The following is a 17,290-nucleotide window of genomic DNA, read 5'->3' on the forward strand; positions in this document are numbered from 1 at the left end:
CATGGAATGTATTAGAGACCCTAGGTTTGTCCCTATTCTTTTCATCAATGATCTTTTAGCTCTGGGGTTTACATTGGGTTTCTAATCCATCTGTAGTTCATTTTTGTGAATTCATATGAAGTGAGGTATGGGTCCTGTTAGATTTTCCAGCAAACAGATATCCAATTTTGCCAGAACCATTTGTTGAAGAAATTCTCTCTCCCTCCATTTGATGTTTTGTAGCTCTTTGTCCAAAATTAGTTACCTGTAGTTAGAAGGATTTATTTCTAGGTTCTCCATTCTGTTCCATGGTCAGTTTCTCTTGTTACACCAACACTAGGCTGTTTTAACTACAAAGGCGTAGTAGTTGTAGTAGTAGTAGTAGTAGTCATCGTAGTAGTAGTCATCGTAGTAGTAGTCATAGTAGTAGCCATAGTAGTAGTAGTAGCCATAGTAGTAGTAGTCATAGTAGTCATAGTAGTAGTAGTAGTCATAGTAGTAGTCATAGTAGTAGTAGTCATAGTAGTAGTAGTCATAGTAGTAGTAGTCATAGTAGTAGTCATAGTAGTAGTAGTCATAGTAGTGGTAGTCATAGTAGTAGTCATAGTAGTAGTAGTAGTCATAGTAGTAGTAGTCATAGTAGTAGTAGTCATAGTAGTAGTCGTAGTAGTAGCCATAGTAGTATTAGTAGTCGTCATAGTAGTAGTCGTCATAGTAGTAGTCATAGTAGTAGCCGTAGTAGTAGCAGTAGTAGTCGTAGTAGTAGTAGTCATAGTAGTAGTTGTAGTCGTAGTAGTAGTAGTCATAGTAATCGTAGTAGTCATCGTAGTAGTCATCGTAGTAGTCATCGTAGTAGTCATCGTAGTAGTAGTAGTCATTGTAGTAGTAGTAGTCATCGTAGTAGTCATCGTAGTAGTCATCGTAGTAGTCATCGTAGTAGTCATAGTAGTAGTAGTCATAGTAGTAGTAGTCGTCATCGTAGTAGTAGTCGTCATCGTAGTAGTAGTCGTCATCATAGTAGTCATAGTAGTAGTAGTCGTAGTAGTCATAGTAGTAGTAGTCATAGTAGTAGTAGTCGTCATAGTAGTAGTCATAGTAGTAGTAGTCATAGTAGTAGTAGTCATAGTAGTAGTAGTCGTAGTAGTAGTAGCCATAGTAGTAGCATAGAGCCTCCTATGCTGTTTTGCTTGTTTGCTTTAGCAGTACTTTGCGTATTGCGTTTATTTCCTTTCTGAATCAAGTTGATGATTAGGTTTTCCACCTCTTTAAAGAAGGATGCAGAGATTTAGATCGAAATTATACTACATCTATTGGTCACTTTGGATAGTATTCACATTTTCACATGTTAACTCTTCTATCCATGAACATGTTACTGTCTTCCATTTGGCTAGGTCTCTTGTTTTCTTACAGTCGTGCATTATAGCTTTATTTACATAAGTCATTTATTTCTGTGGATAGGCTTATTTTGCAGGATATCATCTTTTGGGTAGCTACTGTAAATTGTATTGTTTTAGTGATTTCTTTTCAAATCTCTCCATAGCATGCAGGAATCAGATTTGTATGTCAGTCTCCTTTTTTCAGTTGAAACTTGTTTCCCTTTTATTAAGACGCTACTTACTATTACATGGTTTGATATGCAATAAAGGAAAACCAAAAAAAGGTAATTATGTTATCATCAGTATTTCCAGATGACTGTTGATTATCAAGTAGCAATACCAGTAAATCCTTGGAAAGCCCGCCTGTGGCAGCGACACTTGATTATCAAGGCCCAGTTGCTCTGGAGTGGAGATTCCCAGTTCATTTAAAGTTGGTCTAAGTTCCTGGATGACAAAGGGGTAGATTTCCTGGTCCTGCTTTGTCCTGAACAACCCCTGGATGTGAACAACACTAGAAAAATCGGTCAGCCGTCTGCACGCTCGCAAAGCAGCATTGGGAATTTTCGGGTCTGGAACCAGTGCAAAAAGCTTTGAGGGCTGGCCCGGGGCGGCTGCGGCAGCACAGGCATGGAGCGCAGCGCCCAGCATGCGGGGATGGTGGCACGCAGTCTAAGGAGCGTATGTTATAGCTTTTTAATATTTTTATTAGGGGCTCTTACATCTCTTATCACAATCCGTATATTCCTCCAATGTGTCCAGTACATCACTCAAGTGTCCCAAACACATGAAGGCAGTAAATAAATGATAGCATATAGCACATGCACCCAGCAGGGAGGAAAATATACATAGTATATTACATAAAGTATAAAACATGGTTAGATATTTCTCAATGAAGAAATATAAATGTTGTTAAAATAAATAAACAAAATCAAACAAAAAAATAAATATAAATGTTAAGATTCCAGTCATGCCTAATTTTCTTCTTGAAAGCTTTGTATTTTTGAAAATTTCTACAACATATATGGATTTCTTATAATAAATTTAAAAATTACTAGTCCCTGAACTTACATAATGACTTTTAAAATATTTAAAGTTTACTTTAAAAATTGAAAACATTTTGATTACCTTTCCAGCATCACATTTTGTCCCTTCATTCACCATCCCAGGATCTGGAACATCAGATCCTAGTTGAAAATCCACACCCCAGCATGTAGTATCTCTGTGGTGGGTTTGAATAATAGCAGGCATAACTCCAAATACAGGCATGCCTTGTACATTCTCACATTGAAGCTTTCCACACAAGGCATTCCTGTAAGATTTTAAGATAGTGAAAAATTAGAATATATGCAGAGTGTATGCACATACAAACAACCAAAAGGAAATACGTGTGTGTGTGTGTGTATTTATGAGTGTCTATAAGAAGTTCCAGTGGAGGGAGGGAAAAAAAAAAGAGGACCTGATGCAAAGGGCTTAAGTGGAGAGCAAATGTTTTGAGAATGATGAGGGCAAAGAATGTACGGATGTGCTTTATAAAATTGATGTATGTATATGTTGGATTGTGATAAGAGGTGTATGAGCCCCTAATAAAATGTAAAAAAAAAGAAGAAGTTCCAGTGACACAGTCATTAAGAGTGTGGTCAGTCACTGAAAATTTGGCAGTAATGTGGAAGTCTGCTTCTGTAAAGACTGACAGTCTCGGAAACCCTGTGGGACCACTGTACTGTCCTACAAGGTTGGTGTGAATAGAAATCCGCTTGATGACTAGTTTATGTATGTTTTTGTGTTCATGCATGAATGTGTATGCTGCTGGATCTGTTGGGTAAGTACTGGACTTCTAACTACATACATGAGGGTGATTCTAAAATTTCACAGCAAATTTAAATTAAAAGACCATGGAATATTTTTTCACAAACTCTTTGAAGGCCAGACTTTAAAATGTTTGAGGTAAAATATAATTATCCTTTAGTTCTTTTAAAATTAAAAAGATTTTTTTAATTAAAAGATTTATAAAAACTTTTAAAGTACTCTCTTACATTGTGAGAATTTTATGTTATTTAGCTGAAGAGACTCAATATAGGTTGTTTATGAAAGAGAAAAAATCAAAACAGATCTCTTTAAATATGGCAGAAGAGGACAGATTTTTTAAAATGATGAGACCAGAAGAGAGCCATATTTTTGGCCACTCCAAATAAAAGTAACTCAACAGAATGTGGACATTATCAAACATAATATCACATGTAAATAAAATTTTGCTGAAAAATACTTTTTAAATGGTTGCAGAAAAACATCAATAAGCAACTACAGGAAATTCAGGCTAGATTCAGAAGAGGATGTGAAATAAAGGGTAACACTGCTAATGTCATACAGATCCTGACTGAAGACATTTACCTGTACCTTATGGACTATGGACTATGTGGATAACAACTTACAGAAAAGATTGCAAAGAATAGGAAATCCAGAACACTCATTTTGCTTGTGAAGGATCTGAATATGAGCCCAGAGGCAGTTCTTCAAACATCGCAAGGGCATACTAAAACCTGTTTTAAAACCTGGTAAGGTGTAGGTCAAGGTCGTGTCCTTGCATCAAGCTAATGCAATCTGTATGCTAACCAGACAAAGAAGGTAAACTATAGGAAGAACTATAAAAAGAAGAGAGCACATGAATAATAATGAGTATGGAGAAAATGAAAAAGTTCTAAAATTGATTGTGGTAAAAATTGTACAATTCTTCTTGATATGATTGAACTATGAATTGTATGATATGTGGATAAAATGGCAATAAAACTTTAAATTAAAATAATAATAATATTTTTTAAAAGAACAGAGCATCAGGATTTGACACATACATTAGACACAACCTTGCTTGTTGGAAACAAGATGACTTAAAGCACTGAATGATAGCGATCAAAGGAATTACAGTGGGCATTACCATTTAACATAAAGATAAGAAACTCTTCACAAGTGGATCAATGAGGAAAATCATGATAAACAGAGAAAAGTAACTGAGAATTTTATTTTACTGGGATCCACAATTCATACTGTACTGGGCAAATATGCTTCACTTTGAGGACTAACGTACATCTGACTGAAGTTGTGACATCCTCAACCACCTCATATACACGTGAAAGTGGACCAATGTATAAGTGGGATGATGAGTGTTTGTCTTACATACTTGGGAAACATTATCATGAGAGGCCAGTCTCTGGAGAAGGACATCATGCTTAATGAAACAGAAGGTCATCAAAGGAGAAGAAAACCCTCAATGATATGACAGAGAGGACCACATGGCCAACCCCACTATGAGACATGACGCCGCTCACTGACCCACAGCCCTCCAGGGTACAACACCGGAGACACAATGAGGGAATTGAACCCGATCGGATCCTGCCACACCGAGGTAAAACATTATGGAGGTGCAACAGAACAGCAAGGGAATGGAGCGGCGAGGTCCCCAGGGAATGCTGAAGGTGTACTTGGGGGCCAGGGTGTGGTGCCCCAACAGACTGAACTGGAAAACACTCCTACAGGCCAACAGGCAATCCTTGAACTAACTACAAGCTTTTCTTTTTTGGTGTGTTTTGTTTTGTATTATTTTGTTTTTGACATTGTTTTGTTGTATATTGTTGCTAGGTTGTGCTCTGTCTTATTTTTGTGCATGTTATTATTTCTGCAGGTCTGTCTAAATAAGATAGGCTGGATGAACAATTGGAAGAGAAAACAATGGGACCGATAGTTCCTTGGGGACATGGGAGATAGGGAGGTGGGGGAAAAGGTAGTGGTGTTAATAAACCCAGGGACAAGGGAACAACAAGCGATCCAAATCGGTGGTTAGGAAGGTGTGGGAGGCTTGGCTGGGCATGATCAAGGGTAATGTAACTAAGAGGAATTGCTGAAACCCTGGTGGGGACTGAGCATGAGAGTGGAATGGGAGGGAGGTCAAAGGAAAGAGCTGGGAGGCAGAGGGCATTTATAGAGGTCTAGATAAAGACATGTACATATGCAAATATTTATACACGAGGATGGGGAAATTGATCTATGTGCCTATATTTATAAGGTTAGTATTAAGGTAGCAGAGGGACATTGGACCTCCACTCAAGTTCTCCCTTAATGTAAGAACACTTTTTTTCTATTACATTGGCATTCTGTGATGCTCACCTTCCCAACACAACCACTGAAGACAAAGTAGGTGAACAACTAAATGTGATGAAGAAAGCTGATGCTGCCCGGCTATCAAAAGAGATAGCGTCTGGGGTCTTAAAGGCTTGAAGGTAAACAAGTGGCCATCTAGCTCAGAAGCAACAAAGCCCACATGGAAGAAGCACACCAGCCTGTGCGATCACAAGGTGTCAAGGGATCAGGCATCATCAAAACAAAAAATCTTACCATAGTAAATGAGCAGGGGAGTGCAGAGTGGAGACCCAAAGCCCATTTGTAGGCCACTGGACATCCCCTTACAGAAGGGGAGGAGACGCGACAGTCAGGGTGTGATGTAGCAACGGTGAAAAATACAACTTTCCTCTAGTTCCTAAATGCTTCCTTCCCCCCACCCCCCTTCCCACTGTCATGATCCGAATTCTACCTTGCAAGTCTGACTAGACCAGAGGAGGTACACTGGTACAGATAGGAACTGGGAACATAGGGAAGCCAGGGCGGATGATTCCCTCAGGACCAGTGGAGTGAGTGGCGATACTGGGAGGGCATAGGGAGGGTGGGTTGGAAAGTGGGAACCTATTTCAAGGATCGACGTATGACCTCCTCCCTGGGGGACATAAAACAGAAAAGTAGAGGAAGGGAGATGTGGGACAGAGCAAGATATGACAGAATAGTAATTTATAAATTATCAAGGGTTCATGAAGGAGGGGAGGACGGGGAGGGAGGGGGAAAATGAGGGCCTGATGCCAGAGGCTTAAGTGGAGAACAAATGTTTTGAGAAGGATGAGGGCAACGAATGTACAAATGTGCTTTAAACAATTGATGTATGTATGGATTGTAATAGGAGTTGTATGAGTCCCTAATAAAATGATTTTAAAAAGAAAGAAATATTAGAAGAAAGTTCTACATAAAAGTCCAAGAAAAAAACTTCCTTCAAGAAATAATTCAATGCTGTTAAAACATCAAGAAGATGAAAATCTAAAAATCTCTTAGATTGAATTACAGGGAAGTCACTGATGCTATTTTTCAGCAGTTACACAACAGGTGTCTTACCCTAACTGGTGGTGACATGTATAATAAGAAGTAGAGAAGATAGAGAAATGCACAGTAATGAAGAATAAACCTAATTATGTAAATTGTCACGGGTGTACTTGTTCTTAACAGAAACAAAAAAGAGAGGAAGTACACCAAAACAGTGAATATAGAAGGAGTGAACTTATGTTAACTTTTGTCAAATTTAAAATATTTTGATATTATTAATATGTCACAATAAGTGTTACTGATATAAATTAAAGTTTCATTCTTCACTTTAAAGTTATATAGAGCTAGAAGAAAATAACAAAGACCAGAATTAATTTTGCAGGAAACTTTAATAATGAAAATAGTGAAAATTAAAAAGGAAATGAATATTTGGTTAAGTCCTTATTGTAGAGTAAATATAAACAAAGTAAGACTTTCAAGATTATAGAAATTTAGCTTTTAAAAAGGGGAAGAATTATTTCACAAGTTCTGTTCTGAATATCAGAATCTCTTTTGAAGTCTTTTAAATTATAAGTTGGAAATGTTAGTTATTTAAGGTAGAGAGACAGCAGTTACAATGAGTTATAAAAAAATTCTGGATATGACTGCTTCTATAATTCTTCCTACTCATTCACAGCCTCACTTCTTCCACTTACCCAATAGCACACTTCTTGTATTCATTGCCAGAGAAACCACAGTTGCCAAATCTATCGCCTTTGGAATTCACATCAATGAAACAATCTTTTGGGGCAGCCTTGGCTTCTGTAATATTTAAAAAAATAGAAATTTTATTCAGACCTAACGTATTCCCTACATCCCATCCAGTGTGCCCCCCCAACAAAAGTATAATGACCTTTTCTAAGACATGTTTCCTCTGATCATGACTTAAATTTCCAGTAAGGTTCATGTGACCTTTTGTTAGGAGTGTCCGTTAATTCTGGGTGACCTTAGCACAATATTGTATGGCAACAACTGAATGGTCTTCTCTCCACACATCTTAAGCAAGTGACCCCAGCTGAGGTGAGGTCAGTTTGACGATGTGGGTTTTAAGATGCACAAATACAGGGAGCAGATCCTGGGCACTGGTAGGCTCTCCACATCATTGCTTAGGAGACCAGATTATAAGATTGCATGACCTGGAAACAGAAACCTGCCATTGTCCTGGTATTTATCCTCAGTAGTTGACTCACACAATATTTGTCCTTTTGTGACTGACTAACTTCACTCAGCATAGTGGTTTCCTGGTCCAACTACTTCACGAAGTCCTTCGTGGTTTCATTGCCGGTTTGTGGGATGCATACTATTCCGTTGTGCATATGTACCAGTTTCTTTGACCATTCTTCTACTGAGGTGCATTTGGGCTGTTTCAAGCTTCTTGCTATGGTGAACTGTGCTGCAGTGGCTAGGAGAGCATACAGCAGTTCTCTATTACTTCCTTGGGGAATGTGCCCAGCAACGGTACTGCTGAGCCATATAGCATTTCTATTCCCAGATGTTTTATGTAGTGCAGTATTGCTTTCCACACGGGTTACACATATGTTTAAATCCTCCAGTAATGCATTAGAGTTCTAATTTCTCCTCACCCTCACCAGCTTCTGTTGTTTTGGTGTTTTGTTTTGTTTTTTAATTGGGCTACTATTGTGGGTGTTAAGGTGAAATCTCATTGTTGTTTGTATTTGCATTTCTGAATGGCTAGTTATTTTAAGCATTTTCTAATGTGTGTTAGTCAACTGAGTGTCATCCCTAGTGAAATGTCTATCCCTGTCCTTTGCATACCTTTTAATTGGATTGTTTCTTGTTTCTCAAGGTGTTAGAATTCTATAGATTTAGTAATTAATCCCTTGTCTATTGTGTTATTGCTAAAGATCTTTTCCGCCAACATGTAGGCTCTCATTTTACTATTCTGACGAGGTCTTTTGATGTGCGTGGTTTATTTTTAATAGGTCCCAGACATAGAGTTTGTCTTTCACTGTGTGTGCTTCATTTATTATATTTAGTAGTCCATGTGCCTTGCATCAGAGCCTTTTAGTTGTCTCATTTCTCATGTAAGTCTGAGGTGTACATTTAGGTCTCTAATCTATCCTGTATTTGTTGTGTGCATGGGGCAAGAGGTATGCATTTTGCTTCATTATTCTGAAGATGGATATCCCATTTTTCCGGCACCATTTTTTCAAGAGGTGTCCTTTTCTCATTTAATGATTTTTAATCTTTTGTCAAAAATCAGTTGGTGGTACATGGATGCTTTTTATTTCTGAGTTTTCTATACTGTTCCATTGATCTATGTTGTCTGTCATTATACCAGGATCAGAATGCTTTGACGCCTGTGGTTCTGTGGTCGTATTTGAGGTTGGGTGGCATGATGAAGCCTCCCACTTTGTTCTCTTTGTGAAGTTCTCTGCATTCCCTGGGCCACTTCCCACTCCGTATGAAGTTAGAGCATTTTTCCATTTAATGAGTGTTTCCATTTCTTTTAAAAATACAGAGGAATACACAATGAGACTGGACCATATGCCAGCCCCATCCAGAATTAGCCCGACCCCCACAATCGAAGGGAGTATCACAGAAAATGAAAATAGATCGTCTGGTGTGGGAAAGGAACTGACCCACCACACCACACCCACAAGGAAGCTGAAGCAAAGGAAGGAGGAAGAACGGAGCGGAGCACACCTGGGTCCACCAAGCTCAGAGGACGATAGCCCGGCTCGAAGGGCCCAATGTACAGAAAGGACCATGCAGTCGGCCCCACGGCGAGATGCGACATCCTGCACCGACCCATCCCCTACACGGGACAGCACTTGAGACACAGTGGGGATGTGCAACTGAGCTGACCCCACCACACTGAGGCAAACACTGGGGGCGAGCAATGGAGCAGCGGGGGAAGCAGAGCAAAAAGATCCCGAGGGAGTATAAAGGATGGACTTTGGGGCCAGGACATGGCACCCCACCAGACTCATCCGGAAAACACTCCTAAAGGCCAACAAACAGACCTCAAACTACTAGCATATTTTTTTTTGCTGTCTTTTTGTTTTGTGTTTTCTTTTTTTCTCTTTTAAATTTTGTATGTCAGTGGCTTTTTGTCTGTCAGTGTGTCAGTGTTGCTGTTGTCGATGCCATGTTCTTATGTGCCACTTTGGTGCGGTTAAAGCCATCTGCATTTGTATGCACATATTACTCTATCTGCAGGTCCGCCTAGACAAGATAGGCTGGACAAACAATGTGAGAAGAAAATAACGGGACCAACGGTCCTGGAAGGACATGAAAGTGTGGGAGGTAGGGGAAAGGAGGAGGTGTTGGCCAACACAGGGACAAGGGAAAAATGAGTGGTTCAAAACCAGTGCCAGGGAGGGGATGGGAGGACTGGTAGGAAGTGACCAAGGGCAAGGTAACTGAGAGGAATTACTGAAACCAGAATGAAGGCTGAACATGGTAGTAGGACAGGAGGAAAGCGTAAGGAAATAGAGGGAAAGAGTAGGAGGCAAAGGGCATACATAGAAGCCTAAATACAGACATGTACATATGTAAATATATTTATGATTATGGAGGAAATACACCTATGTACATATATTTATAGGTTCAGCAGTAGGATAGCAGGTGGAAATTGGGCCTCCTCGTGCACACTCCCTCAATACAATAGCACCTTGCTCAGCTAAATGGTCATTCTATGATACCCACCTTCCCAACATGATCACTGAAGACAGACGTGTGCATAGCAAACGTGGTGAAGAAAGCTGATGGTGCCCGGCTATCGAAAAGATACAGCATCTGGGGTCTTAAAGGCTTGAAGGCAAACAAGCGGTCATCTAGCTCAGAAGCAACAAAGCCCACAGAGAAGAAGCACACAGCCTAAGTGATTATAAAGTGTTGAACGGACCAGGTAGCAGACACCAAAGAACAAAAACCATCATTGTGTGATCACCTTCCTCACATAAACGCTGAAGACAAATGTGTGCATAAGTAAGTGTGGTGAAGAAGGCTGATGGTGCCCGGCTATTGAGAGATATAGCATCTGGGGACTTAAAGGCTTGAAAGCAAACAAGTGGCCATCTAGCCAAGAAGCAATAAAGCCCACATGGAAGCAGCACACCAACATGTGTGATCATGAAGGGCCGAGGGACCAGGTTTCAAACAAGAAGGGGGGGTGGATCATATCACCGTGAATGAGGGGGGTGCATGATGGGGACCCAATGCCCATCTTTAGACAGCTGGACATCCCTTGCAGAGGGGTAGTGGGGAGAAGATGAGTCACTCAGGGTTCAGTGTAGCAACAATTAAACTCAAAACCTTCCTCTAGTTCTTCAACGCTTCCTCTCCCCCAATTATCATGATCCCAATTCTACCTTGCAGACCTACTTAGACCAGAGGATGCACAGCGGTGCAGTAGGGATCTGGAAACACAGGGAATCTAGGACAAATGAACCCTTCAGGACAGTGGTGAGAGTGGCAACACCGGGAGGGAAGGGGGTGTAGAAAGGGGGAACCAATCTTGGGGATTTACATGTTACCGCCTCTCTGGGGGATGGGCAACAGGAAAGTAGGTGAGGGGAGACGCTGGGCAGTGTAAGATAAGATAAAATTATTAAGGGTTCATGAGGGAAGGGGGAGCAGAGAGGGAGAGGGGAAAGGAAAATGAGCTGATTCCAAGAACCCAAGTGGAAGGCGAATTTTGAGAATGATGAGGGCAATGAATGTATAAGGGTGCTTTACTCAATTGATGTATGCATGGATTGTGATAAGAGTTGTATGAGCCCCAATAAAATGATTTATTTTAATAAATAAATAAATAAATTTGGGATTTGGATTAGAATTGCTTTAAATAGAATGTTTTAGGTAGTATTGACATTTTCACAATATTAAGTCTTCTTATCCATGAACACAGGATATTATTCTCCCTTCTGTGTATGTGGGAAGCCGTAGCTCTCGCGAGATGTGGGAAGCCACAGCTCTCGTGATGTGGGTAGCTGCAACTCTCGCCGCCATTACTAGATGGTGCCGGGCAGTCAGGGTGGTGGTCCAACAACCGGTGGTCCGGGCAGTCAGGGCGGTGGTAAACAACCACTTAGCGCATGCGCGATGCTGAGATGACGTAGTCATAACTCCACCCTGGAGTATGCAAACGAAGGTTCTGGCGAACTCACCAATCTATGCATGAGGTTTTGGCAAATGCACCAATCAAGGCACAGCATGTCCTCATAGAGCATATATAAGCAGCAGTAGTCTGGGGTTTCGGGGTCTTTTACCACATTATGAAAAATTAAATGCTTGTGGAAGAATCCTGTTGTGGTGCGTCTTTTCTTGCTGGCGAGACCTGGCGCGCGACATGTGTAGGCCTTTTTTGTTTTCTTGTCATAATGTTCTGTAATTTTCTTTATACAGGCTTTTGTTTATTTTACCATGGGGCTTCCCAACGATCATGGAAACTTTCCATTGTATTTCAATTCTGTAGTATTACAAACTTGAAGATCTCTTGTAGATGAATGCTTGGTTTCAATATTCCTACTAATATTGGTAGTCACAAGAAATGGAAAATGTTAACCCATATTTGCATTCCTATACTTTATAAATACTTAATATTCCATTTCTGAATTATGTTTAAAAGGCAAACTAGCTGCACATTGAAAACCTAGGCCACCCTGTTAAATGTGTCTGTGCCATAGAGCTGTACTTCACAGGGTATTTCAATGGCTGCCTTTCAGAAGTAAGTCATCAGGCCTTGCTTTCAATGAATGAGCTGAAAAAATCCCCACAATTTCAGTTGGCAGACATACCTATCAACCATTTGCACAACCTAGTGACTCCATACATTCCAAAAAATATTTTATATGTACATATTTTAAACTAAAATGCTAATATTTCCTCTTTAATAAGGAAAAACACTGTCTTACTAGCTTACATATATTGTAATAGGTTGTTTAGTTTTTAAAAATCAATACAGAGTGAAAGAAGTTGGAATAAAACAGATACATAGGGTCAAGCAATAATAAAAATGAATTCAGGACACCTGTACAAGACAAATGTAATATGATAACACATAATTCCTTCTATAGAATAGAACTAATTATAAAATTCCAGGTAATATAAAGAAGAAGAAAGCTTTGATTGCTTTCATTTGATTGCTTTAGTTAGAACTATTTTTTGTGGTTCTCTACAATGGTTGTGTGCTAATTGTTATCTTCTTAATAATAATATTCACATAATTCAAAACATTAAATTTATTTCATCTGTAATCACATTTACTATGGAATAAGCCTGCCTATTGGCAGAGTCTATGCCGTGTCTGTCAGTTTGTCCTGCTACGGTGGCTTGTGTTGCTTTAAGGCTGGAAGCTGGTATTTCAAATACGAGCAGGGTCACCCAAAGAGAATGGGCTTCAGCAGAGCTTTTAGACTAAGAAGAGATTACAAAGAAAGAATAGGCTGTCTATTCAAAAGAGCTTTCTCTTTGTAAGAATTAGTCACTGAAAGCCTTATGGATAGAATAAAAAAACTATGAGACACTGGAGGTCTAATGAATAGAAGCAGATCATTGTCAGAGATGGTGCCAGAAGACGAGCCTCTCAGGTTACCAGACACTCACAATATGACTGAGGAAAAGCTGCCCTCTCAAAGTAGCATGGACCATAATGAAAGGAGTCAAGTCTGTGGAAGGAAAGCCTTTGGGACCGTCCTGTGCTGATGGGACACAACCCAAAATGGACAGAACCACCTGCAAAAAGTCTATTAATAATCAGAACTTGGGTCATATGAAATATGGAACTAGGAAAACTAGAAGTCATCAAAAATAAAATTAAGCACATAAAGATCAATGTCCTAAGTATTAGTAAGCTGAAGTGAATTCATATTGGCCATGTTAAATCAGAAAATTATATGGTCTACTACGCCAGGAATGGCAAAATCAAGAGGAATGGCATTGCTCTCATCATCAAAGAGGGCATTTCCAGCTCTTTCTTGAAGTACAATGCTGTCTGTGATCGGATACCTAGCCTCATACAAGGAAATCCAATCAACACAACTATTATTCAAATTTATATATGAACCACAAAAGCTAATGCTGAAGAATTTAAAGAATAATGTCCTTTTCCCTCTGAAATTGATCAAACATCTGATCAAAATGCATTGATAATTACTGGCTATTGGAATGCAAATGTGGAAAACGAAGAAGGAATAGTAGTTGGAAAATATGAACTTGAAATAGAAATGAAGCTGGATATCTCATGATAGAATTTTTCGAGACCAATGGCTTCTTCATCAAAAATACCTTTTTCAACAACACAAAAGTCAACTAGTCACATGGACATATATGCAAATGGAATACAGAGAAATCAAATTGACTACATCCGTGGAAAAAGACAATGGAAAAGCTCAATATGGGCAACTAAAGGAAGGCCAGGGGCTAGCTGTGGAACAGATCGCCAACTGCTTATGGGTAAGTTCAGGTTGAAGTTAAAGAAAATTAAAATAAGTCCATGAGAGCCAAAAATACAACCGTAAGTATATGCCACCTGAATTATCTCAAGAACCGATCTGATGCACTAAACACTCATGAAAGAAGACCTGATTGCTTATCTGTGGAATGATGTTATGAACATTACTCATGAAAAAAGCCAAGGCCATTTATATGAGAGGAAGAAAAGATCAAACTGGTTACTCTAGAACTTGCTCTTAATTGTAGAGTAGATAAAGCAAATGGAAGAAATTATAAAGTCAAAGAGCTGAGCAAAAAACATCAAAGGGCAGCTCAAGAAGTCAAAATATTACAATAAATGTGCAAAGACTTAGAGGTAGAAAAGCAAACAATGAAGAGCGTGCTCAACGTATCTTAATCTGAAAGATCTAAAGAAAAATTCAAGCCTCAAATTGCAATATTAAGCAATTTATGGGAAAAATATTGAATCATGCAAGAAATATCAAAAGAAGGTGTAACAAAAATAACTAGTCAACATTCAACTTCTTCAGGAGGTCTCATATATGCTAGGACCAAATGTGCCGAAGGAAAAAGTTCAAGCTGCACTGAGAGCAGTAACCAAAAACAAGGCTCTAGGAACTGAAATGTTTCAACAAGCTGATGCAGCACTGGAAGCATTCCTTCATTTATGCCAAGAAATTTGGAAGACAGCTACCTGGTCAACTATTTGCACCTGGGGTAGTTAGTTTATTGTGCCAGCCTGGCCGATAAATACATGTGGGATTAATTGAAGGCCGGAGAGATAAATGGCTCTGCAAGCCTCGCCTTTCTTGTCTCTCGCTCTGTGATCATTAGACCAGTGTGCTTGTTCTGTGCCTCAATTTTCAAGCTCCACTCCCTGTGGGAACCCAACCTGTGGACTGTGTCGCTGTAATCTGAGGTTCCTTCAAGACCTGCTTCACCACACCATTGGAATTTACATCTCCTGAGCTGGGGACTGACTGTTGGTGACATGCCTTGCTGTTTGCTGCCTGTGCCCAGATAGCCTGAATTTCTCTACAGAGTACCTGGCCGCCCTCAAGATTGAGGCACTGCCAGTGTCTCACAACTGTCTCACGGGAGTAAATTGCAATGAGCCATTTGTACTGCTTTATAATTAAACTGTTCATTTTTTGTGTTATATATCTATCTGCATAAACTGTTTATTTCTTGTGTTATCTATCTGTATAAATATATAAAATTATTAGCAATCTGGTTTTGTCTCTCTAGAGAACCCTAACACAGCACCCATTCCAAAAGAAAATAAGGTAATCCAAGAGAATACAAGAATTACAGAACATTATCATTAATATCACATGAAAGTAAAATTTTGCCGAAGATCACCCAACAACGGCTTCAGCAGTATACAGACAGGGAACTATGAGGGGTAAAGGTACAATTCTGAAGAGGACATGGAAGGATATCATTGCTGGTACAGATGAATCTACCCTGACAGCAGAGAATGCCAGAAAGCTGTTTCCTTGTATTTTATTGATTATAACAAGGCATTTGACTGTGTGGATCATAACAAACTGTGGATGGCCTTGAGAAAATGAGAATTCCAGAACACTGCATTGTAGCTCGTTCAGAACTTATACCAGTCATAGCCAATGATGCTTCTGTGTGGGCATGGCCTTCTCCTGAGGACTCTGGAAACCTCTGTCTTCCTCCCTGGGGGAAGAACGCACACTATCTCTGTCTTATATTCCCGATGACAAGCCAGATGGAACAATCCTCATGGCAACCAGAGCCCTGGAGATGCTTCCACTAACACAGAATCCACAAGACTTTCCACCCGCAGGCCCGTGAGCTTCCTGCATTCAGCATCATACATGTGCTGTGTGAGTCTAAAGAAGAATTTACGGACTAGTATCAGACATATGGATTAATATCAGACTTATGGGCTTGATCTGAACTGGGCTGGGATTTTTCTTAATATACAATTACTCTTTGATATAAAATCTCTCTTACATGCCAGTGTCTCTGGATTTGGTTCTCTAGTCTGCTGGTCTAACACCACGGGCACAACACAGGAACAATTGTGAGTGAGGATGGTGCATCTGTTGCACCAAGGGCCGGTGTGAGCCAGAACAGGTTTGATGCCAACTACCAACAGAAACATCCCAACAAGCCAGTTCACGTATTTCTTAGTCTTTTCACTCTTTTCCTCTTCAGATCATGAGTACAATAAAAACTCTACACCGCAGAAACCTCATCAAAACCGACAACGCTGTTTCAGAGAAATCCAGCATTACACAGGTTACTAATCTTGAGCCCAATGTTTGTTCTTCTGGCAGTCTTTAGGACACGAGCCCAATTCTTGCATAACTTATAAAGCATACTCATACATAGCATACTCGTCCTTTGAGGTAACCACTTTTACTTTTTCTAAATCCATTATTTTGTTCCTTGCTCTGGGTCTTTAAATAGTATATTAGTGATTCTAGTTCTTGTTTTTTTCCATTTTAGGCATTAACTATTAAAGACTTGAAATTGCCTCTCTAGAAAAAATAAAACAAAATTTCAGGACTCAGGGTCGATTTACCTAATGGAACACTCTAACAAACTACTATCTAAATGAATCAATATCAACGAATCTCAAAAACATTTTAAGTGACTAAAAACAAAGACATATGAACAACCCTACGCTACTTATGTACATTTATTTAAATTATAAAATGATATTTTCTAGTGTGTTATATATACAGGATTGAGAGAGTAGAGAGATTTCAACAGTAAAAGCAGAAAACTTCAAACTGAAGAATACATGCAAAATTCATAGTTACAGCTGTCCCTGGATAAGGAAGACATGATAGGCGAGGAGAAATATAAGTATTTCAATTTTGTCCGTGATGTTATATTTTCCTTACTCAAAAATATATTAAGGCAATAAATAAGATAAAAACAATTAATTATAAATATTAATTTTCTTACTTAAGCCAAAGATGACTTGACACTGAGCATCATAATATTGGCACATGCCATTGTAACAATAGGCTTTGTTATTCTGGCAAGGAAATCCATTCTGAATAAAAACATCTGGTTGACAGAACTGAGAAGAGCCATTGCAATACTCTGGAACATCACATTCATTGTTTTTCCTTCTGCATACAGTACCTCCTGGAAGGAACTAAGATAGAAAATTTCCAATTAAACAGAAACATCACTAACATTTAAAAAAATTAATCCAACTTGAAAATAATGCAAATATAACTTATACTAAAAAGTGCTCTGATATCAGAAAAAGTTTAAATAATCCAGTAGAAAAATGAACGGCCAATAAGCAATTCATGATGGTCATGAAATATGTTTTAAAAAATAAT

The 17,290-nt window shown here is 39.2% G+C and overlaps 1 protein-coding gene across 1 annotated transcript in view; it reads right to left on the minus strand.

Moving 5' to 3' along the window:
* Window positions 1-17,290, minus strand: part of ADAM9 (ADAM metallopeptidase domain 9) — a 142,429-nt gene that overhangs the window by 33,830 nt on the left and 91,309 nt on the right. The window contains exons 14-16 of the mRNA XM_075556635.1: window positions 16,902-17,097; window positions 7,184-7,289; window positions 2,481-2,664 (exon numbers count right to left, since the gene is read on the minus strand). Of these exons, the coding sequence (XP_075412750.1) occupies window positions 2,481-2,664; window positions 7,184-7,289; window positions 16,902-17,097 (486 nt within the window). The remainder of the gene's footprint in view (window positions 1-2,480; window positions 2,665-7,183; window positions 7,290-16,901; window positions 17,098-17,290) is intronic.

This window comes from Tenrec ecaudatus, chromosome 8 (assembly GCF_050624435.1).
Source record: "Tenrec ecaudatus isolate mTenEca1 chromosome 8, mTenEca1.hap1, whole genome shotgun sequence".
NCBI classification, from domain to species: Eukaryota; Metazoa; Chordata; class Mammalia; order Afrosoricida; family Tenrecidae; genus Tenrec; species Tenrec ecaudatus.